Consider the following 24,302-nt stretch of genomic DNA (forward strand, 5'->3'; position numbering starts at 1 on the left):
CCCAGAAATATTAAGCCTTTACGGTCAATTAATATTTGACAAAGGAGGGAGGAGCATAAAATGGAGCAAAAACAGCCTCTTCGACAGATGGTGTTGCGAGATCTGGATAGCTATATGCAAAAAAATGAAACTCGATCACCAACTTACGCCATACACAAAAATAAACTCAAGATGGATAAAAGACTTAAATATAAGTCGTAACACCATAAAAGTCCTTGAGGAAAACATTGGCAGGAAAATCTCAGACATTCCACGCAGCAACATCCTCACAGACATGTCCCCTAAAGCAAGGGACATAAAGGAAAGAATAAACAAATGGGACCTCATCAAAATAAAAAGCTTCTGCATGGCTAAAGAAAACAGCATTAAAATAAGAAGAGAACCAACAGAATGGGAAAACAAATTTGCCAATGCTAACTCAGACTAGGGCCTGATCTCCAAAATACATTAAGAACTCATACAATTCCACTCCAGGAAGACAAACAACCCAATTAGAAAATGGGGAAAGGGTGAGGGGTGTAGGGTTCAACTAGAGCTGTGAACGGGGCAGAACCAGTTTCTGACAGGAATCGTGATGGTTGCACCCTCCCTCCTTGCCTTTCTGGACTTATCAGGGTCATTTCGAGGGACCTCAGTCCAATAGCAGCGTCCTGACTTTTGGCAGCTAGGGGATTCGTTCCGGGACCACCCTGGTGTTCCCCACTTTGGAAGATTTGGTTTCAAGTACTTGTCCAGTCAGACATTTAAAAATGGCGTTTAAACAAGAAGTAATGAGTGACCAGCGGTTTAAGCGGGTTACAAAGGATCCAAGATTTTGGGATATGCCAGAAAAGGATCGAAAACTCAAAATTGACAATAGATTTCGTGCAATGTTTCATGACAAAAAGTTCAAGCTGAATTATGCTGTGGATAAAAGAGGACGCCCAATCAACCACAGCACTACAGAGGACTTGAAACGCTTTTACGGCCTTTCAGATTCTGATTCAGATCTCTCTGGTGAAGATAACAAAGCTTTGAACCACAAGGAAATAAAGAAGAAAAAAAAAACGGAAAAATGAAATAGAGTCAAAAAATGTAGTTGAGGAGAAAAAGAAAGAAGCCAAGAAAATTAACCAAAAGGATTCTGGAAATAATACAATTTAGATAACTCGGACATAATTCAGAAAATGAACATCTCCTGTAAATCGAAGAAGGTAGATTCAAAAATAAGTCCCAAGAAAGATAGTGAAGGCTTTATAACAAAAAGTACAAAACGGAAAAAAATTTTTTTCAACATAATACAGACTTGTGTCCCAAAGGAATAGTAAGGACAGTAGACTCAGGCACTTCCGAAATTGTGAAATCTCCCAAGATCGAGTATTCTGAAACAGGAAGAGAAATGCAGTCAGTTGTTCCACTCATAGTGGCAAGACACAGTGATGGTTATGAAAATTCGGCAGGTGATAAAATGTTTGATAAAGATGCTCTGGAGGAAGATTTAGAAAGTGCTAGAGGAATAGCAAGTGATGAAGAATCTGAAGATGGAATTACAAACATTGGCAGAGATTCAGCTGATGATGATAACAATGATGAAAGTGAAAGTGATGAGGAAGAGGAGGATGAAAATGATGTTAGTGAGGATGATGATGAAAGTGACAGTGGCCCTGATCTTGCAAGAGGTAAAGGAAATATAGAAACTAGCTCTGAAGATGAAGAAGATATGGCAGATCTACTTCCAGAGGAATCTGGTTTTGAGCATGCTTGGAGAGAACTAGATAAAGATGCTCCTCGGGGTGATGAGATTACACATCGATTAGCAGTTTGCAACATGGACTGGGATAGATTAAAAGCAAAAGATTTGCTTGCTCTGTTCAATTCATTTAAACCTAAAGGAGGTGTTATATTCTCTGTAAAGATATATCCTTCGGAGTTCGGAAAGGAGAGGATGAAGGAAGAACAAGTTCAAGGACCAGTAGAATTATTAAGTATTCCTGAAGATGCCCCTGAAAAGGACTGGACCTCTAGAGAAAAATTGAGAGATTATCAATTTAAACGACTGAAGTATTATTATGCAGTAGTAGACTGTGATTCTCCTGAAACAGCTGCTAAAATTTATGAGGATTGTGATGGCCTGGAATTTGAAAGTAGTTGTTCATTTGTAGATCTAAGGTTTATACCAGATGATACTACTTTTGATGATGAGCCCAAGGACGTAGCCTCAGAAGTGGATTTAACAGCATATAAACCAAAATATTTCACATCTTCTGCAATGGGAACATCAACGGTGGAGATCACTTGGGATGAGACCGATCATGAAAGAATTACAACACTCAACAGGAAGTTTAAAAAGGAAGAACTTTTGGACATGGATTTTCAAGCTTATTTAGCTTCCTCTAGTGAAGATGAAGAGGAGTTAGAAGATGGGCTGCAAGGTAATGATGAAGTCACTGTAGAAGAAGATGGGAAAACAAAAAAGAGTCAGAAAGATGAGGAAGAACAAATTGCTAAATATAGACAACTCTTGCAGATTATTCAAGAAAAAGCAAAGCAAAGCAAATGATATGGAAATGGAAATTAAGTGGGTTCCAGGTCTTAAAGAAAGTGCAGAAGAAATGGTTAAAAACAAATTGGAAGGAAAGGATAAACTGACCCCTTGGGAACAATTTTTAGAGAAGAAAAAAGAGAAAAAAAGACTAAAAAAGAAACAGAAGGCTCTTGCTGAAGAGGCCAGTGAAGATGAACTTCCCTCTGATGTTGATTTGAATGACCCATACTTTGCTGAAGAAGCTAACAAAATAGGTATAAAAGAAAAGAAAAAATCAATGAAATCTGCAAAAGATAGCACATCTCCAGAGGAAGAAGCTGAAATAGAAAAACAGAAGGCTGAAATGGCTTTGCTCATGATGGATGAGGAGGAAGAGAGCAAGAAACACTTCAATTACAACAAGATTGTAGAACACCAGAATCTGAGCAAAAAGAAGAAAAAACAGCTTATGAAAAAGAAGGAATTATTAGAAGATGACTTCGAGGTAAATGTTAAGGATTCACGATTTCAGGCAATGTATACTTCCCACTTGTTCAATTTGGATCCTTCAGATCCTAATTTCAAGAAAACAAAAGCTATGGAAAAAATCCCTGAGGAGAAAGCCCGACAGAGAGAACAAAAAGAACAAGCACTTACTGAGGCAATAAAGAAAAAAGAGAGTGAAATTCAGAAGGAGTCACAAAAGAAGTCTATTGATCCTGCCTTGTCAATATTGATTAAATCGGTGAAAAACAAAACAGAGCAGTTTCAAGCAAGAAAAAAACAAAAAGTCAAATAGCTGTATGTTGTTTTCAGATTGAGAATGTGATCTCCCTAAAGTTCACACAAGTGGTAGAAAGAATATTTATTAGGAACAGAGCTACCTTTCAGGAATATGAATAATATTATCTTATTCTGACCATTGAAAAATTTCTCTCATTATAATAGGTAGACTTAATTGTGGATGATTGACAGATTTGTGCTTTATAGGATTTATAAAGTTTTTATATTTTATGAAATTTAATTCATACTAGAAGATTATTCTAAGGTGTAGCCTCTTTCAAAGACTTTACAATTCTATGGAAAAATAGAACAGAACAGTGCCAAATTAACTTTTTTAGCCCTAATGGATGGAAGCCATTAACTTTCTTTATTGTTTGATCATGTTTATTATAGTTTGTTTTTGAAATTAACTTGTAAATAAAAGTGCAAAATATTTTTATTTTAAAAAAAAAAAGAAAAGAAAATGGGCAAAGGACTTGAACAGACACTTCTCCAAGGAAGACATGCAGAGGGCCCAGAGACATATGAAAAGATGCTCAGCATCACTAGCCATCATAGAGATGCAAATTAAAACCACAGTGAGGTACCACCTCACACCGGTCAGAGTGGCTAACATAAACAAATCAACAAAGAAATGTTGCAGAGGATGTGGAGAAAAGAGAACCCTAGTCCATTGTTGGTGGGAATGCAGACTGGTTAGACCACTGTGGAAAACTGTATGGAATTTCCTCAGAAAACTAAAAATGGAACTGCCCCTTGACGCAGCAATTCCGCTGCTGGGATTATACCCTAAGGACCCTGAAACACTAATCCAAAAGAACCTATGCACCCCAATGTTCATAGCAGCACAATTTACAATAGCCAAGTACTGGAAGCAACCTAATTGCCCACCAGCAAATGAGTGGATCGAAAGACTATGGTACATTTACGCAATGGAATTCTAAGCAGCAGAGAGGAAGAAGGAGCTTATACCCTTTGCAACAGCATGGATGAAAGTGGAGAGCATTATGCTAAGTGAATAAGCCAGGCGGTGAGGGGCAAATACCATATGATTTCACCTTTAACTGGAACATAATCAATAAAAGAAAAAAAGGGAACAAAATATAACCAGAGATATTGAAGTTAAGAATAATCTAACAATAACCAGAGGTGAGTGGGGAGGGTACAGTGGGGATAGAGGTTTACAGGAACTACTATAAAGTACACATGGACAAAATCAAGGGGGAGGGTGGAGGTAGGGGTGGTAGGTGGGTTCGGCTGGGGTGGGGTGGAGGGTTGGGGAGACAATGCAGACAAGTGTAATTGAACAAAAATAAAAATTTTTAAAAATGTCTATACAGGTTGTTTGCCCACTTTTATAATTAAATTATTGTTTTTGTTGTTGTTGAATTATATGAGCCCCTTATGTATTTTGGTTATTAACCTCTTATCAGGTATATATTTGTTGCAAATATTTTCCCCCATTCCATAGATTGCTTTTTTAGTTTGCTGATCATTCCTTTTGTTGTGCAGAAGCTTTAATTTGATGTAGTCCTACTTATTTATTTTTGTTTTTGATGCTTGTGCTTTTGGTATCATATCCAAAAACTCATTGTGAAGATCAATGTCAAGGAGCTTTTTTCTCTTTTCTTCTAGGAGTTTCAGGTCTTATATTTTAATGTCATTTTGATTTAATTTTTGTGAGTAGTATAAGATAGTAGTACATTTTCATTCTTTTGCATGTAAATATCCAGCTTTCCCAATACATTTTATTAAATAGATGATTTTTCTCCATTGAGTATTAATGGCCCACTTTTCAAAGATTAGTTGATTTCATATGCATGTGTTTATTTCCGGGCTCTTGATTTTGCTCCATTGGTCTACATGTCTGTTTTTATACCAGTATCATTCTCTTTTGATTACAATATATTTGTAATGTAGTTTGAAATCAGGAAATGTTACACTTCTAGCTTTGTTTTTCTTTCTTAAGATTTCTGTGGCTATTCAGAGTCTTTTATGGTTTCATATGAATTTTATGATTATTTTTCTATTTCTGCAAAATAAGCAGAAATTCTATGCATAGACCAACAGTGTGTGATATATTTTTTAGTACAGTCAGTTCATTAGGTAACTACCTGTTTGTTCCCCAAGGCAGTGGTTCTTAACCTGTGTAGCTTGTTAAAAATATATAGTCTCAAGTGGGACTACTGTAATAGAATAATAACAAAAATAAATTTAAAATATATATTCTCAGGTCTCATTCCTGCAGAATGTCCAGGATTAGAGTCAAGATCCTGTGTATCTGGGGAGATAAAACACAGCCCTAGTTAAGAAGCATTGATTATATTCCAGTTAAAGGTGAGATCATACGGTATTTGTCCCTCACCGCCTGGCTTATTTCACTTAGCATAATGTTCTCATAATCAACAAAAGAAGAAAGGAAACAAAATATAACCACAGACATTGAAGTTAAGAACAATCTAATAATAGCCAGAGGGGAGTAGAGAGGGGATAGTGGGGAGAGGGGTTTTCAGGAACTACTATAAAGGACACATGGACAAAACCAAGGGGGAGGGTGGAGGAGGGGGAGGGTGGTGGGTTTGGCTGGGGTGGGGCAGAGGGGTGGGGAGAAAATGCAGACAACTGTAACTGAACAATAATAATAATAATAATAAAAACATTGGCCACTGGAAGGCCAGCAACAACGAGGTGGAACCATTCCCATTCCTTTTTCCTCCTCATTTCAACCCCTATTCTTGCTGACTCCAAGAGTACATGGTAGGTTTCAAGGTGAGTGTTTTCAAGGAGGGGTTACTGCATGGTTAACCCAGTTCTCCAATTCATGGTACCGCAATGAAAATCCATCAAGTAATCAATAAAAAAATTGACAAATATAATCTGTGCTGAGTAAATTGCCTTGTCCAAGGTCATCAATGTAAGTTATAAAGATAGGAACAGTACTTGAACCAGTATGTAGTGCAAGCCGAAGGATACTATCCCTTCTAGGTGTCTAAATTTATATTGAGAAGGAAAGAAATTACATTATCGCAGTGCTAAAGCTTAGCTATCTGCAGGGGGAAAAAAAAAACCTTCCTGTAAGGATGAAGTAAACAAACTGAATTTGATAGTGTATACTCGGTTTTTGGGGGTGGAAGTTTTTGGGTTTTTTTTTTTTTTTAAGGGAGAATTAGAATTCTAATCAAGAGAACCTGACATTATTATTCACTATCTTATTTTTAAGGCTTGCAAGTCCTGTTAGAACTTTGACATTTTCACCCCAAGGGAAATCAGAAGTGAGCCAGACAGAATAGCTGATTTGCAAATACTAAGAAGCAGATCTTAGACATAGCCTCAGTCCCAGGGTAGGAGTGTGATACAGAGGTTAAAAGCATGGATTTAGAGTCAGACATTCCTGGGTTAAGAGTTTAGGCTCCATCACTGACTAGTTGTGTGACCTCAAGTAAACTACTTTACCTCTGAAAGGTTCAGTTTCCCCTTTTATAGTTTCTAAAGTGAACCATACTCTGCAAAGCTTTGGTGCCTCTTTACAGGTAGTCCATCCACCTTGAATACCACTTGGATTTTTTTAACCCTGACTAGGTCCTACTCATCCTTCAGGTTTCAGATCAACATTGCCACTTCCTGAAAGCCTGCATTCCCCAGTCAGAGTTAAGTAATGCTCTTCTATGTCTCCCCCTTATGTGTCCTAAACACATCTTCAATTATAATAAATGTATGATAATTGGTAGTTTTTAAAAATCTGTTTCTTTCACACATTGGGAGCCAGAAAATTAAGTCTCACGGGCTAAATCTGACCCATGACCTCTTTTTGTATAGCTCTCAAGAATGGTTTTGGCATTTTGTATACAGTAGGTTAAGAAAAGAAGAAGAATATCTAAGAGAGATCTTAAGTGTCCCACAAATCCTGAAATATTTACTATCTGGCTCTTAACAGAAGAAGTTTGCTGACCCCTACCACAAACCAAAAGCAATTTGGGGGCGAGGACTACATTTCCATTTTACTCTATGCCCAAGTCCTAGCACAATGTCTGACATATACTAAGCAGTGAATGTTCATTGAATGAAGGAATGAATTAATAAGTATAACCAATATTTTAAAAGTATAATTTATGAGAGAATCAAAACACAACCTTATTTCGCTTCCCAATATATAAATAAAATGTTCTCCATTGGGGTAAATTTCCCTGACCCTGATGAAAATTTGGACAGATTTCATGACTTTTCTGTTAATTTCTTCAAGAACAAAGAGTCCTAAGATCATTTAGAGTCACTGAACACAGTCCTGATTCAGTAATCAGGACCCGTTGAGTCTAAGATATTAATCAAATTATTCAGGTTTTACTCAGAGATAAAGTCTCTTCTTTCATCACATGCTACAACCTGTAGGTGTTGGCCACCTGTTGTCAAAGAAGGAGGAGTGTTGGGAACCACCCTGCCTGGTTTCAGAAGCTGTAAACCCCCATGGCTAAGGCTGAGTGAGAGACCTTGGGACCATAAGCCACTAAGGAGACAAAGCTTATCACCCTGGCAGGGGCACCACCTCTGCCCACTTTACCTTACCCTGCTTGGCCCTGAGCCTGACCAATTAGCCAATGACGGGTAAGATTCCTAAAGGGAGGAATGACCTAAGACAGGCATGGTCATGAAGAGGCCCTCAGGGAAGGACTTGGGGGGCTATAACAAAATGGGGTGATGGACCCTTGCCCCTCGGCTTTGACATAGCCTGCGTCCTCATTCTGTCTGCAAGAAGTCTCCTAATCTCTTGGCTGCCTTACTTCCCCTGCCTGATTTAAGCCTGAAACAATGCCAGAGGTGGGTGCGGTCCTGTGCTGGAAAGGGTGGATTCCCCAGGGCTATCAGGCCTAAGAAAGAATGCATAAAATCCTGTGAAACCTGCTTTGCTAAGAATGTCCTCAGTTTTCTTATAAGGGTCCAACCTTGAAATGAGTTTGTTTCCCAAAGTTTTATAGCCCTTTAGCTAACTGACCCTGATTCAGAATAAGCCCTCAGAGTTCTTTGTATGTTATCTATTGTTTGATCCTTACTGCCTGAGAATGATTGATGAGCTTTACCTGTATTCCTGTGCAAATTGAACCCAATAAAAGCCCATTCAGGAAAAGGCTCTTGGTCCTTCTCCTTTGAGACATCAGCCACCTTTCCTCCTCAAGCAGATCTTGTCTTGGTAGACTTATTCTCATCTGTGGCGGACAGGGGGCTGTGCAGGCAAAGCTCCCCCACAGAGGAGATGATATGTTTTTATATCTCGCCCCACAATGTTCTTTTGGACATTTACCAAGGTGGAAGCAGGAACAAGGAGAAGTAAGGGGATGGACCATTTCTTTCTTGGTAGAGTGAATAGTTTCCAACTCTCTGGGTCTCATTTTCTTCTTTGGGTTGTTTAAGGACCTCTTTCTTATAATTTGAGAGACCTGGGCTGATGCATTTCTAGTCAGGTTGCTAGTTTACAACTCCTTCCTCAGCACCTAGGAATCCAATAGTTATCTCCAGCTTTTTTTTTTTTTTTTTTTCCGGGTTCTATCCTCCCCACCAGGTGGCTCTATTGGACAAGGTCCGGAGTGACCCCGCCTTGGCTCTCTTTCTTGCATGGCCTCCCTTTTGCTCCCAGGAAACACCCAAACATACTTTGCCTTAACAAATTCTGGGAATGCTCACCAATCCCAACACAGTCAACCCTGTCCTCCTGCCAAGGGCCATGTTAGCTTTCTCGGAATGGAGCCTTGACTGCAGAGAACAAATTTCCAGCTGTCTGAGTTGCCTAATGAAACACCTTCTTCTAGCATTGAGATGAAGGAGGTATCTCCCTCACTCAAGCACTTTTGTGGAATCTTAGCCTGACAACAGATCTCTGCAATAAAATGTTTTCAAAAAATTTCCTTATTCTCCTCCACTGACCTCTTTTTTCTTAGAACCTGTTTTTAAGTATCTTCTTTGCATATTCTGCATCTGATAATCTGGCTTTGGAATTTCCCAAGTACTGTAGGGCATCTATTATGTCTTTCTGGAAACAGAATTTTAATAGCATGTTACCTAAGGCTTATTTTTTTCTAATTAGGTAATGCAAGTTAGACAATCTCTGGCAAAATCTAGTTATATTCAAGTAGCCTCATTCTCTTTCAATGTCTACATTTTTGAGATAATAACATTAACATTTATTGAGCATCTACTAGGGAATGAATGTTTTAGAGATGTTTTCTCATGTAATCCTCATGAAGATAATTGTGTCCTCTTTTACAGAGGAGTTTCAAAGAAATTAATTGATTTCCTCAAGGTAAGTAGTAAAATATAGGCCAAAGCTGGGAAAGCTGTGGAAACACAGGTCTGCCTGATTTTAAAATCCATGATCTTTTTGTTAAACCATGATCTTCAAACTTTTCCACCAGAATACCCCAAATGACAGAGAGTGAATGGGGTGCATCCCTAGAAAGCCTGAATAGTTCAAAAAGGGACCACCACAAGTGCAAAATTTCTCTGAAGGCTCCTGCTTGATTTTAAAAATGCATAGAAAATTTGTATTTTATTCTACAATATGTGTTTATTGTCATATAAACTATGTTGAAAATTGTCACTTAAATTACCTATGTTCTCCCTATCTTAATTTTGAAGTAAAATTGATCCTCTAAAAAAATGCACTATGTTTACCCTGTATTTTCATGGATCTTGAACATACTACTCCAGTTTGAGAAAGTCCAACATATTCCACAAGGTATTAGACTATACCAGTAAGGTATTAAGGATTTCAAGGAGACCCTCAACCTACTGTAACCCCTGGAATGAAGGAAATGAAAATATAAAAGATTCTTGTTAAGGAGAATTTGGCAATAAAGGAAAAAGCACTGCAGTAATTTCTTTTTTTCTTTTTTAAATATTTTATTTATATTTATTTTTAGAGAGAGAAGGGAGGAAGAAATACATCACTGTGTGAGAGATGCATTGATAGGTTGCCTCTCTCATACCCCAAACTAGGGACCTTATCTGCAACCCAGGCATATGCCCTGACTGGGAATCGAACCAGCAACTTTTTGGTTCACAGGCCAGCACTCAATCCACTGAGCTGCACTAGCCAGGGCAGCAGTAATTTCTTCAAGATTGGCATAACAGTGTTATTGCTATATACTATCATTGTTGTAAACTATTATTATTAATTTCCTGATAGAAATTCTTGATTATAATGAGTTGTTGAATGAACTATGCCTTAATGATGTTGTAATGTTGAAAAAGTGACATTCAGCTGTTCATAATACAGAGGCTATGGAGTATGGACACTACATGCTTATTTCTGAGGGAGGGGAAAGTCCATAGTTTTCACTGGGTTCTCAAAGGAATCCGAGATCCATAAAAGGTTAAAAACTACTGCTACAGAGAAAAGAGCAGAGACTTTGGGATCACACTGTCTTGTTTTCAAATACTGGCTCTAAGCTTCCTAAAGTACATGATATATTTCATCTCTGAGTCTCAGTAACCTTATTTGTAAAATGAGGATAATAATACCCAAGTCAAGTGTTGTTGTGAGGATTAAATGAAATTCTCTACACTAAATGCTTGACACAGAAGGGGCACACGAGAAATGTTAATCTCCCTCCTCTGCCACAATATATGAAACATGGTAAGGACATTTAAACTACAGGTAGATGAATTATTTGTAATGAAATATATACCCTGGAAAGACATGCCTTCTTCAAAGATATTCTACCTAAAGCTTAGACCCTCCAACCAGAAATTCAGACATAGATTCCAAGACTGATTTTAAATTTCCACACAAAAAAATTTTAAATAATACAAGTACTCAGTTTGTGCCTAAAAAATGTTCCCCAAACCTGGGAACATATATATATATATATGCATACGTTCTCTTTGAAAAGATGGAATTGTTTAAATACCACTATACCCTGGCATATTTGGTTTCAATTCTAAGCATATATTACTGTAAGACCTAGGATGAAAAACCTCTTTAATAGATCTGATCCTCTTAAGTGACATATGTAGAAGCTTTCAGCAAGACAGAGAGCCTTTGCTAATCCTCCAGATGCATGAAGAAACCTCGAAGGGGTTAAAGTGCAAGGCTTATAAAAACTTTGCTTCTCAGCTTCTCTCTTATTTCCTCCCTCTCTGGCTCCACACCGCTAAGGCAGAGGAGAGCTGAATCATTCACTACCTTTCCCTCATACTCTAAAGTCTTCCCTGAGAAAGGGAAACTGGGGACTTTATTCAGGCTGCTTCTATTCAAGTGTTCCAGAGGATATATATACATATCCAAACAGACACTTCTCTTAGCTCTTTAGAGTTTATAAGGAGAAAGGCAGCTGAAACTGCACTCTAAAGCTGTAAGAGGCAATTGGCATTTTAACTATTAGAAGGTGTTTTATATTTTGCACTGGAAATGTCTGACTCTTCAGGAAAGAGAAAGCATAATTTGCACGAGCATAGTCTTGTATCCTTTTCTCTGGCAAAACAAGACTTATATTCTATTTTCCAGATATTCCAGAGATGTTCCTGAACAAGTTGCCTGTCCAAAGGGTGATTTAAACAGCCAACCCATTCATCCCATGAGCCAGGAAAGGTAAGAGAGATTTGAAAATATTATGATGTTATTTATGGTGAAATGAGCGGCATTATTTTATTTATCAGCAGGTGTAAAAAACTGGCACCATCTGCTGCAGAAAATACAACAACTCCCACTTGAGAATGCTTATTACTTAATGGCCCCAGCCATTGAAGAAGCACTTGTGGTTAGAACTGTTTTTTCATAGGCTTATGTGGAACTAGATACTCTAACAGCTCCTTCCTCCCTTAGTTTTCTTGGCCTCACACTGGGCAAAGAAATGTAAACTGAAACAGTTGTTGCAATTGATACTTTTAACAAAGCTGTTGCAATTGATACTTTCAACTTTCTCTTTTGAATTGTTCCACTGATTGTTTTTCTTAGCTATTTGGTGGGATTTCAGCTCTGGAATTGTATAGACAGGTGTCATGCAGAAAAATGTAAAATTACCAGTGCATTTTTTTTCAGAACTTTATCATGTTAAAGAAGCAAAAATAACTACTAGTAGCTCCTTGAGGACCCAAATCCTATATCCCCAGTGCTTAGCAGGTTGTCTGATACTTTGGTTGGAATTCAGTGGTTTGCTGAATAAGTGTCAATCTGGTTTTCAGGATCCAAGCAGAACTTTATTGCTGTTATTAGAAACAAGATTCACTCAAAGAATCCCTCTCAGGGTTGATGGATAGAGAAAGCTACACATTCCTTTCTCTTTTTAAGGAGACAAATTCATGATCTGGGTGTATATTGTACTTCTGTGTGGTTATATATACTATGCTGGTGTTGAACATTACCAAAGACTTGACATTTCAATGTTCATACCAAAAGCACTCAAAGTTTAATTTATTACCAAGGGTTTTATTTACCAAGTTAATGGCAAAACATACAATCAGAGAAGCAAAGGTGTATTCACATTGCTGGTGGGTATTTGGATTTACGTTAGAAGAGAAGTAAACCAGATGTTCAGGCTAATGTTGGACATTAGCGAATTATTAAATTAATTTCTTTGCCATTCCCCCAACTTCCCTCCCCCTTTCTTTCTTCCTCCCTTCTTTACCAATGTTTTTCTGCTTCCTTATCTTCATCTCTACCTCTTAACCATTCACTTCCTCCTACCTCTTATACACTTCCAAAATCCCTAATCATTTTACTCACTTCTCACGTTTCCTTCCTTTGCTCCTTCCCCCTTCCTCTATTTTCCTTCCTTTCTTTTCCTATTTGTCCTATCCCTCAGTCTTCTCCTTACCCCTCAACAGTTTTCAATCACTTTATCAAAGATTGGAGACTGAATTTTATTTTACGAACTTTCCAGAAAGTACTGCAGGATACTAAAATTCTATAAGGTATATCCACAAAAATCAGATCCTTCAGAATGAATAGAATTTCTATTTCTTTTGCAGTCTCATAGTTTTTCTTCTTTCCAAATGATGCAGAGCTTTTAATGGAGCAATCACATTATCTAAACAACTCATTGATTAGTTAGCAAAGAGAGCTATGACAATCTTGTTTGGGAAGCTTTTATAAAAAGTTGTGACAGATACAGGACCAGAGTAATAGAGAGGATTCCCCACTACCTAAATTTTTGTTAAAAAATCCTTCATGGATTTGAGGAATTAAATAGATAGACCTGTCTGAATTAAACAGGGTGTTTGGTTTCCTGTAGACTGTGGAGGTTTTAAGAAATATATGATTAGTTTTCCAAACCTTCAAATGAAATGTTTAAAGAAATTGACAACTGTATGTGAAATTGTTCAGAACTAATACAGTTTCAGAGTCAATTGTGTAGGAGCCATAAAATGCATTATCAACTGTTACTGAAAAGAATCTATAGATGCAACTGCACTCACTGTAAATCCATCCCATGTAGTTTTCTTTAAAATTATGTAACTGAAATAATAATTCAAGAGCGAAGTTTCTAACAAAGTTATTATTCCCTAATTCCAGGTTATAATCAGGAATTCAGTCTCCTTTGCACAATAAGAGATAGGGGAATAGGTGGCTTGAATAAAAAGAAAAGGGAGTTTTAGGATCTTCCCCAAGCTATATTAGCAATCAGAACAGAGACAAGACTGGCCTTCTCTTCAAACTGATAGTGCTAAATGCATTTCCTCAGTCATATCCACTGATTTAGTCAACAACCATTGAGCTGCTACTGCAAGCATGATTATATAAGGAATAGAATGTCAAAAAAGATCCTGAAAGAATTTATAAATTACAACTTAGGGAAAAACATTAAATTAATATTTGCAATATTTGACGAGTGTAACTTCTCTAGGAGAGATACAAAGCATGTGGGAATTAGGATTTGGATGGGACATCAAGGTCAGTTTCATGAGCTGAACTGTGAAGAATCACAGCATCCCCCTAAGCAGAGTGTGCGAGGATGGAGGCAGGCAGGAAGGTAATAGTGAGCATTACAGTTTGATTGGAAAAGAAAGTAGTGGAAGGAATTAAGGTCAGGATCAGGGCATTGACAGCCTTGAATGCCAAGCTAAGAAGAATAAATTCCAAAGGCAATAAGGAGCTTCAAAGGCAGTATGAGGGCTTCCAAAACCTTATTCCATTTTCATATAAAACTGAACACAGAGACAGACAGATAACAATCTGGTGGTTACCAGAAGGAAGGGGATGGGGTGGTAAAGGGAGCCAAATACATGGTGACAGAAGGTGATTTGACTTTACATGGTGGGCACACAGTGCAATATACAGATCATGTATCATAGAAATGTACCCTTGAAACCTATATGATCTTATTAGCCAATGTCACCCCAATAAATTTAATAAAAAAGAATAGTTATAAATAAAAGCAAATCGAAGATGGCATATGGCTTGACACCTTTTTTATAAAGTTCAAAACAAAACTAAAAACAACATTCTTTTGTCATAGGTAGTAGTGTGTGTGTGTGTGTAAATAAAAGTAAGGAAATGATTAACAAATTTTAAAACATTTGTTATTTCTGGGGAGAAGTAGGTAGTGGGAAGAAATGGGTAGGAACAAAGATACGTGCCATGTAAATTATTAATTATTTGCAATCTTAAAGTTGGTAGGTGTTTGTTCACTGGTGTTTATCCATGGGTGTTATTAAGTATGCAAAAGAGGCCCTGGATGTACCACGATGGCATTGAGCCATTAACCAAGGAATATGACTTATCCAAATCTGTGTTTTTGAAATCCATGGGAGACTAATGACCCTTCAATACTACAGAGGTTTCTCCTAATTGGCTTGTGCCAGCAGTGAGTATTTATTTTCCTTTCACTTCTCTGCTGGCGGCAGGTGAAAAAGTAGCTTGGGGGCTACAAGGGTGAAAAATCCATTAAACTCGTATCTTTCGGCCAGTACCACTTTTAAGGAAAGGTGCTGCAGGGAGAAGATTTGATGTTGGAAGGAGGCTGCTCAGACAGACGATATATAAGAAACACATTTAATAAATAGCAGGATAGATGAGATCTAAAGATTCCTATATGTGGGCTGCCCAGGATTATCAGAATCCTAAATCTGAAATGCTCTCTTCTATGTGTAGAGTAGTACTTCTCAGCCCTGGCTGCATATCAAAATCACCTGTGGAGCTCTAAATACTATAGATGTTCATGACCCCAGACAGACCTACTGAATCAGAACCTCTGAAGGAAGTACCCAAATACACACACACACACACACACACACACACACACGCACACCTGGGTACTTCCAGGTGTATAAATGTATATATTAAAAAAAAAAAAAAAACTTAACGAGTAATCCTGAGGGCAGCAGGAAAACATTTCTTGCGGAAACTCTAAGTGGGTAGCTCTTCACAAATGTGGATTTCAGGGTACTCTCCCTTAAGATTCTGATCTAGGAAGCAAAAGAAAAGGTCTAGATATCTACATTTGTAATAAGCATCTTCCAGGTGATTCTGATGAAGAGACTTCTTTGGACCATACTGAGAAACATTGTTCCCAAATTCAAACACACTAGGGCCTCAGGGTAATTACCCTGTATATTTGTTTCCTAGGGCTACCATAAACAAAATGCCACAAACTAGGTGGCTTAAAATAACAAAAATTTATTCTCTTAGGTCTGAAGCTAGAAGTCTGAAATCAAGGCATTATGTCATGTTGTCTCTTCAATCTATAAGGTAAAATCCTTCCTCGGCTCTTCTAGCTTCTGGCATTTACTGGCAATCCTCGCGTGCCTTGGGTTGTAGATGCATCACTCCAATCTCTGCCTTTGTCTTCTTTCTGTATGTCTCTGTTTTCTCTTCTTATAAGGACACCAGTCACATTGAATTAGGGCCAATCTAGTGATATCATTTTAACTTTATTTAATCTGCAAAGTCCCTATGTCCAAATGAGATCACATTCACAGGTACTGGGTGTTAGGACTTCAACATATCTTTTGGGGGACACAATTCAACCTATAACACTGTTTTAAATAGCTTTTGGGCTTCAGCCAGGTGTCTCAGTTGGTTAGATCATCGTCCCAATACTCCAAGGTTGTGGGTTCTATTCCAGGTCACGGCACATACAAGGATCAACCAATGAATGCATAAATAAGTAGCACAACAAATTGATGTTTGTCTGTTTGTCTCTCTCTCTCAAATTCAATAAATTTAAAAAATTTAAATACTTTTTAAAGTACGGCTCCCAAACAACCAATAAAACAGATTAGACAGATTAGCTATGTGCTTTAGCTGGGTTGTCTAGACAAAAAGACATAGTTAACTCTCAAAACTTGGTGTGCAAAGAATCACTTGAAGAACTTGTGCATACAATGCATATTCCTGAGCTTTGATCTAAGCTATTAGATTTCAGTAGGCCTAGGAAAATGTCTAGGATATTTACATTTTAAATGATGTATGGGGTCCATGCATCACACTCTTGAGAAAAACTGGATTTTGAGAGAACAAACAAGGTCCAGAACCAAGGGTTTGGGTAAAAGGAGCTACTACCAATAGCAGATCTGAAAGTTGTCTTTTTAACAAGCTACTTAGGTGAACCACTGCCTTTGGGGCATAGTATTTCTAGGGAACTAAAGGATACCTACTGTGATTGTCTTTTCCACTTGTTAGTGAATCAGAAATCAAGGTAGATATACCTTTAAGTATTGCAAAAATGTCTTCTAGACCATTGCTCCAGAGACAATAAAAAAAGACCAAATCTTTTTGCATTTGTTTCTTATGAACCAGGAGGTTCTTCATAGGTGGTAGGGGCAGTAGGTAGGTAGACTAAGAATCATGCAGCTTACAGGAAATGGGCTAGTGAATATAAACTTTAAGCCAAAGTACTCCCAGGCTGGGGGAAAAATTCAAGATCATAAGAAGACTAATGTGATTGTTGGAGCTATTTCTGTAAACTTTCCTTGAGTATGTTAACAAGCAACAGAACTAGGCTACATTGTCAGCTCTCCACTACTATTGCACATAGAAGTTTGACAGGTGATAGTGGTTTATATTGTTTATTTCAGTCATCCACATTCAAAATTCATGTTTAGAACGACAAGCTAAATCATTCTGGAAGACTTCAGTAGTAAATAGTTGCTGCTATTTACACATTGGAATGGTTGTTTTGCCAGTAAAGACAAGGTTCTGTCTTTATTGATCATAAAAGATGCAGTTATTTGATCCCAACTAATATGCTCCCTCAATTTCTTCTAATTTTCAAATACTGAAAAAATATATATTCTCATGCTCACAGACTTAAATGAGAGAGCAAGCACACAAAAATAAAATTGGGGGAAGCCTGCATTCCTTAATTTGTTAAAGTGGCCCATTGCACTGGGACCTGGAGTTTGAAAATGAATCCTTAGATTTCAGTCTTATTTTAGTTCATTGCTAGGCTTTCTTAGTTAAACTAGGAAAGTGGTTATCAGTCCTGACTATACCATAGAGTCACTTGGGGAACTTTAAAATAATACCAGTGCTTGGACCCCATCCCAGACCAATAAAATCTGACTCTCTAGAGTGGTGTCCTGGCCCCTACTGCAGAGATTATGATTCAGAATATCTGGGTTGGAGCCCAGCGTCTATATTTCAATATGTTCCTCAGGTAAATCTTGTGGTCAGTTAGTTTGGAAAACACAGTTTTAATCTTGGTTATTATCCGTTGTTCAGTAATTTGAATTTTTCTTTAACCTTTTAATAGTTATTTACCACATAGGAAAAAAGCATTCAAAATGATAAAAACTCAGGATATCATTTTAAATTTAATTTGTTAATAGTAAACCATTTTGTAGTATATCAGTTAATTTTTACTTCAAATATTGCCATCTGATTTTCTTAGATACCTGAATCATTTATTTATTTATTTATTTATTTTACTTTCAGAAAGATAATTCTGTTGAAGAATCATAAAAGTCAAATCTTCTGAGCCTAAAACTACTGCTGTCAGCACCTGTGAGACTTCATCCATCTGAAAATTACCAGGTCTGACAATAGTTTTCCTCCAGCGTACAGTGAGGGATGTCAACACAACTGTAGAAAACACATTCTCTAGAGTTCTAGACTTCAAGCTATGGCAGCTGTGTAGGAACCTTACAAGCTCCATCTTTAGGTGAGATTCAGAAAGACAAGAAGGGTAAAAATTCAGATATGCTAAACTTGAAATATACAAAAGCCTTAGAAAGTCTCCTCATATAGGAACCCAATTAAATTCACATAATTAGTGCATGCATTTAGATGAGTTGTAAGTAAAACAAAGCCCATTCTCCTACCAAAACATAGTAGAAGTGTGATTTAACACTCTGAGACATTCTTGTACCTATACCAGTATTATAAAGTAATTTCACAATTTTATTTTAATCACTATAAGAGTAAGACTATGGAAAATGATTCAGAAGTTCCAATAAAACTTATTTGGGAAGGGAGTGCAGTGCTGGAGGACAAAGAGGGTGTGGAAATTACCAAATTAGAATGTCACCATTTTCTCGCTTATGCACTGCTGAGTTGGCTCTGGTCATGATTGCTTTGTAGGAGACTGTTAGAAAAACTCCAATATATTTAGAGACAGTCTAAGTGACTGTGGAATGCCTCAAGGGCAGTAGAAATCAAATAGAAACAAGTACCTATTCAAGTGTTGCGTGATGACGGAGGCACATCTCAAGTACCTTGGAACTCTCACTGGGCAGACCCATTTCTCCACCCCAGCAACAGAGGTTAACACCACTTTAGATAAGTATTCCAACTTGTACATATATGTGGGCTTATTCCTGAGCCTCCTGGCCATTCTCCTCCTGCTGCTCTTCATAATGCTCCTTCGGCTCAAACATGTCATCTCACCCATCAACTCTGAGAGCACAGAAAGTGTTCCTGAATTCACAGATATAGAGATGCAGAGTCGAATTCCCACTTATTAAAGCCAGGATGAAGATGAGTTTTAGTGGATCTCAGTAAACTCTTGTATGTTGGTGATGTCCAGGAAAGCTTACCTTTATTGCATGCAGCTTCCCATGTAGAAAATGAATAAGTTGTTCATTTAACAAAAAAGTTGTTTGTGTTTTCTTTGCGTTATTCTTTATCTTGACTCTATTTGTCAGATAACTAAGAGGTTTAAATACTCATTCTTTGCTAGGAATATAAAAAATGGCAGCTGGTGGGAGGGCAGGTTTCCATAGTAACCAAAAAGAGCCAGATCTTTGAGCAAACCTCAGACCACAGAAATTCATATGCAGCTGTTGTAAAAAACACAGGATCCCTGCAACTCCAAGTTCAAGGAAAATTTGCCTTCAAAGGGGCTGATTGTTCAAAGAAGGTTACTCAAGAAAAAAACAACTCTGACCCTAAAGAATTGCTTTGGCTGGCATGAAGCTAAATCATGTCAGAAGTTAATAGAAGGGACCATAAATCCATTCCCAAAGGAGGAGTGATTTTTATTATCTAAGGCCATTGGATTTGAACCAAATGAAAGAAAACATTTAAAGAAACTGTTTCAGTTTAAAGAGCAAGTTTGCAGAAAGAAGCTTCTAGTCAACAAACTCAGCTAGAGAGGGAAAATGTTCATTTTATATCTGTGTTATTACTATTACTGGACTTTTAAAAACACAGATAATGACAGATGTATTACAAAAATCTGGAACAATGAGATTCTCCCAAACCAAGGGAAAACTAAGTCAAAATGTGTTCATGACAATTAGCCTTACATTATACATGCAGCTTTGTTTCCTCTTTCTCCCTCCCTATCATGCTCCAGGGTTGAGTTGACATAAACATGAGCTTTGTTTAAAGGTGACCCTAGCAAAGAGGACTCAACTTTACTTAGAAGCAGAAATGAAATAATATTGGTATTCTGTTGTTAAATGATTGTGGCTTTGGACAAAACATTCAAGCTTCTGGGTGCCAGGTTTTTCTTTCTGAAAAATGATCAGAGAGCTATTTAGTCATCACCAGACTCCTTTTAGATCTCAGTGTAAGAAAAACAGAGACAAAGGAGGAAAGGACTAAACAATACCCCCAACCAATCTTTACTGAGATCAACATCCTCAAATTCACATTTGTCTATCCTAGAAAAGGTTCCTCCCTTCCTGATCCTTGCCAAAAGATGAAGTGTTTCACTTATTACCTATAAGAGAAATATATTTTGAAAAATTCCATTCTCATAAGTAGTCCTGGGACGCCAGTAGTAGAAAAAGATTGATTTTTTTAAAAAACCTAATGTTCCAAAGGGGAACCATATTAGAAATTGGAAGGGTGATCATATTTTTGCCACCAAAGAACTAGTACACATGTGTTAAATTCTACCTGCTTAAAGATATCAATTATCTCTTGCACCTAAAAAGTGGTCATCAAATTTCACAGGATGCTCCCTCACAACTGCAGTGGAAGTGAGAGAGAAATGGAATGGAAATTAGGTTGATGTCACCTCCACCCAGACACGCAGCACTCTCTAGTTTGTTACCAATTTAGATCGTCCCTTTTGTTCTAAATCTAGCTTGGTGGTGAAATTCCCAAGTGCTTCCTATACACAGTCATTTGGCAATACTCCCCTCTCCAAAGGGGCTGCAAGTGTATAATCCCTACATGCAGAGCTAAATTTAGCAGCAAGGCTGACTCTCTCTCGCACACCTGTTACAACAGTACATTGTTAAGAGCTGGCAGCTGCATTCTGCACCATTCAGAATAGATCAGCAGGTAGGCTAAAATGGATAGGGCATACACTTCCCTTTTGGCATTATATTTTCCCAAATGAAAAGTGACTCATATTACTATATTTGGTGGTTTATGTTGTGTCTTATTCAACACCTAGACTCCATATACTCTAAAATTTTAGTTCTTGGAAGCCATACATGGACTTCCTCAAAGGCTGGCAATATACCCCAGAACTTGTTAAGGACACATATCTCTCCTCTCCCTTTTGTGCTCACAGTACTTGAATGCATTTTACAACTAAGAAGTCAGTGGCTGGATAAATTAAGAAATTGACTACACTTCCAACAGCAATGAATAGCAAGATGCCCAATGCCTTGTTGCTGAATCTAATGAACAGAAAAATTGCACATTTATTCCTTGCTCATCTACTTCCCCAACCAAAATTTTAGGAGTTTAAAAGTGCTCTTTAATCACTGACTTGGAGGAAGATTTCTAATTTGTGATTGGGTTACTCACCTGGAAAACAACAGCCCTCTTTCATCACAACTACCCCATGGGACCCAGATCTTTCAGTATTAATGAAATCACACTGCACAGATTGCACTAAAATAGTAGCATAACCACTCACAGTTTCCAGATAACATAAATGGAGATGAATTTAAGCAGATGTGTCATTATGGTGTCTTACATGGTATTAATCTTTAGGAAAATGAAATTGAATGTTTTCATCATAGCAAACATCGTAAAGAAAAGAAAATTTCTATTTATATTAAATTATATCCCCCAATGTATTAATTAATATATATATTACTGTTCAAAAAAGCGGCTAGAGCAATGTGCATAATTTGAATTTATCCATCTATCCAAAATGCTGACTTGTCGATTCCTTCCCCAACCCCCACTGTCCAAAAAATTTCACATTAGCCTAAATGTACATATACTGGCAGGCTATGTACATATATATGTACTCTGTTTTAAGGTGAAAGAATGATTCTTCACTTTTTATTATACTGAACCATATGTAATTGTCATTTCTGTATGTCAGAAAGGCTCAAATATTGGCAATTTCATATAATTCAACCTAATATAAAGACTACTGTATGAATTCTTTAAATAGTAAACTCTTCTATGTTTAAAAATAATTAAATGTCTAAAAATGTACTTTGCATACATTTCAGAATCATTGGTTGTATAAAACAAGGCACATTATAAAAGGTTTATATGTTATGTTATGTATTGGGCAAGAAATATTAAGGTTAATCAAGACAGGTTCATCCAGCCTAACTTTTCCATTCATGCCAAATCTGCAGCTTTGAACTCATGGCTGAATTTGACTCCTGCAGACCCTACCACACTTGCTAAATAGGTAAAAGGGATCCATTTAATGCAATTAAATAGTTATATTTAGTGGGACATTTTATTTATCTGCATTTGTACAATAGGAACTTTTTTAACAAAATGAAGAATTGTGTGGAAGAAAAATTGTGTTTGTTTTCTTTGAAATCATTAACATTTAAAGTAGATTCATTTGGTATAAAAACAGAAATATAATATTTGAATTAATATTTAACATGTATTTTTTTAATTTTTATTGTTATTCATTTACAGTTGTCGGCATTTTCTCCCCATCCTTCCATCCCACCCCAGCCAATCTTACCTACTCCCCCACCTCTACCCTCCCCCTTGATTTTGTCCATGTGTCCTTCATAGTAGCTCCTGTAAACCCCTCTCCCCACTATCCCCTCCCCACTCCCCTCTGGCTATTGTTACATTGTTCTTAATTTCAATGTCTCTGGTTGTATTTTGTTTGCTTTCTTCTTTTGTTGATTATGTTCCAGTTAAAGGTGAGATCACATGGTATTTGTCCCTCACAGCCTGGCTTATTTCACTTAGCATAATGCTCTCCAGTTCCATCCATGCTGTTGCAAAGGGTATAAGCTCCTTCTTTCTCTCTGCTGCCTAGAATTCCATTGTGTGAATGTACCATAGTTTTTGGATCCACTCATTTGCTGATGGGCACTTGGGTTGCTTCCAGTACTTGGCTATTGTAAATTGTGCTGCTATGAACATTGGGGTGCATAGGTTCTTTTGGATTGGTGTTTCAGGGTTCTTAGGGTATAATCCCAGCAGCGGAATTGCTGGGTCAAAGGGCAGTTCCATTTTTAGTTTTCTGAGGAAATTCCATACTGTTCTCCACAGTGACCTCACCAGTCTGCATTCCCACCAACAATGTACTAGGGTTCCCTTTTCTCTGAATCCTCTCCAACATTTGTTTGTGGATTTGTCTATGTTGACACTCTGACCGGTGTGAGGTGGTACCTCATTGTGGTTTTAATTTGCATCTCTCTGATGGCTAGTGATGCTGAGCATCTTTTCATATGTCTCTGGGCCCTCTGTATGTCTTCCTTGGAGAAGTGTCTGTTCAAGTCCTTTTTAACATGTAATTCTTGACCCCTGGAAAATAAATTTTCTTTGGTTTGCCGATAACAAATATCTATTGTCTGAAGAATATAAAGAGCATTAGTCTTGCTATTTCAATTTAAATTGTAACTGCAAATTTGAAGGACTTATAATTTCGAGGTGTCATTATTTCTTTTATTCCCCAACCCCCCACCTTTTATTTTCTCCCCACTTACAAAATGATTGATGTGTTAGATATTTTTTTAGTAGTAAGATGTGTAAAATGGATATTTACTGCCAGCTGTCAATGAAAGTGACCTTAGGTAAGAATGAGAAAAGATGAAGAATGTGCCAATATCCTTCAACATCCACCCCTTGTAGTATACTTTTAAAAATATATCTTCCATTTTGTGCTTTCTTCATTTGATCCTCACAGGATGAGGATCACATGAAGGAAGGTATTAAAGTCTGTTTTACAAAAGAGGACATGAGCATTAAGAGATTAGTAAGGCAGTTGTAGTCACACAAAGGCCAAGTCAAGTGACACTACAAGTCTTGGGATTCCTAGTTTAGTACTCATCCCACCATGATTTGCTGAGTACTGAATAGATGTTTCAAACCTATACATTCTATAATACTCCAAGATCTGTAAACAACAATTGAGCTCTACAGATGATTTATTGCCTGTGCCCTAATTCAAGACAAATAATCATAATTGTGCCATCACTTTAATTTTATAAACACAGCAACACATATTAATAGACTGTATGAAAGTTTACACAAAGGCAAATGCTGCAGCTTTAATTTACATGGATAAAAGAAAGAGGCAGAAATATGGATGCATTATCACCCTCAATGCAAATCCCAATTCTTGGATCATTTGACTTAATCTTCACAGTCAATGCCAGTTTTCATATCTATGACTATCTCTCCCCATCATCCCTAGAAATGAGAATACCTCCCCTAAGAGAAAAATAGTGTTCTTATTTAAAATTG

At 37.3% G+C, this 24,302-nt stretch overlaps 1 protein-coding gene and 1 pseudogene across 2 annotated transcripts; both read left to right on the plus strand.

The window, feature by feature from the left end:
• Positions 1-706: 706 nt before the first annotated feature.
• LOC128780023 (ESF1 homolog pseudogene) lies at positions 707-3,744 on the plus strand (annotated as a pseudogene).
• Positions 3,745-11,411: 7,667 nt separating this feature from the next.
• SERTM2 (serine rich and transmembrane domain containing 2) lies at positions 11,412-21,942 on the plus strand. 2 transcript variants are annotated; one of them, XM_045194385.3, is made up of 4 exons: positions 11,412-11,628; positions 11,781-11,864; positions 15,903-15,962; positions 18,150-21,942. In XM_045194385.3, exon 4 carries the CDS (start codon positions 18,905-18,907, stop codon positions 19,175-19,177), a length of 273 nt encoding a protein of 90 aa, XP_045050320.1. In that variant the 5' UTR covers positions 11,412-11,628; positions 11,781-11,864; positions 15,903-15,962; positions 18,150-18,904; the 3' UTR covers positions 19,178-21,942. The 2 variants fall into 2 exon arrangements, with proteins under 2 accessions (XP_045050320.1, XP_045050321.1); XM_045194386.3 differs by lacking the exon at positions 15,903-15,962.
• Positions 21,943-24,302: the final 2,360 nt, after the last annotated feature.

The sequence above is a fragment of the Desmodus rotundus genome, chromosome X (genome assembly GCF_022682495.2).
Source record: "Desmodus rotundus isolate HL8 chromosome X, HLdesRot8A.1, whole genome shotgun sequence".
In the NCBI taxonomy this organism is placed as follows: Eukaryota; Metazoa; Chordata; class Mammalia; order Chiroptera; family Phyllostomidae; genus Desmodus; species Desmodus rotundus.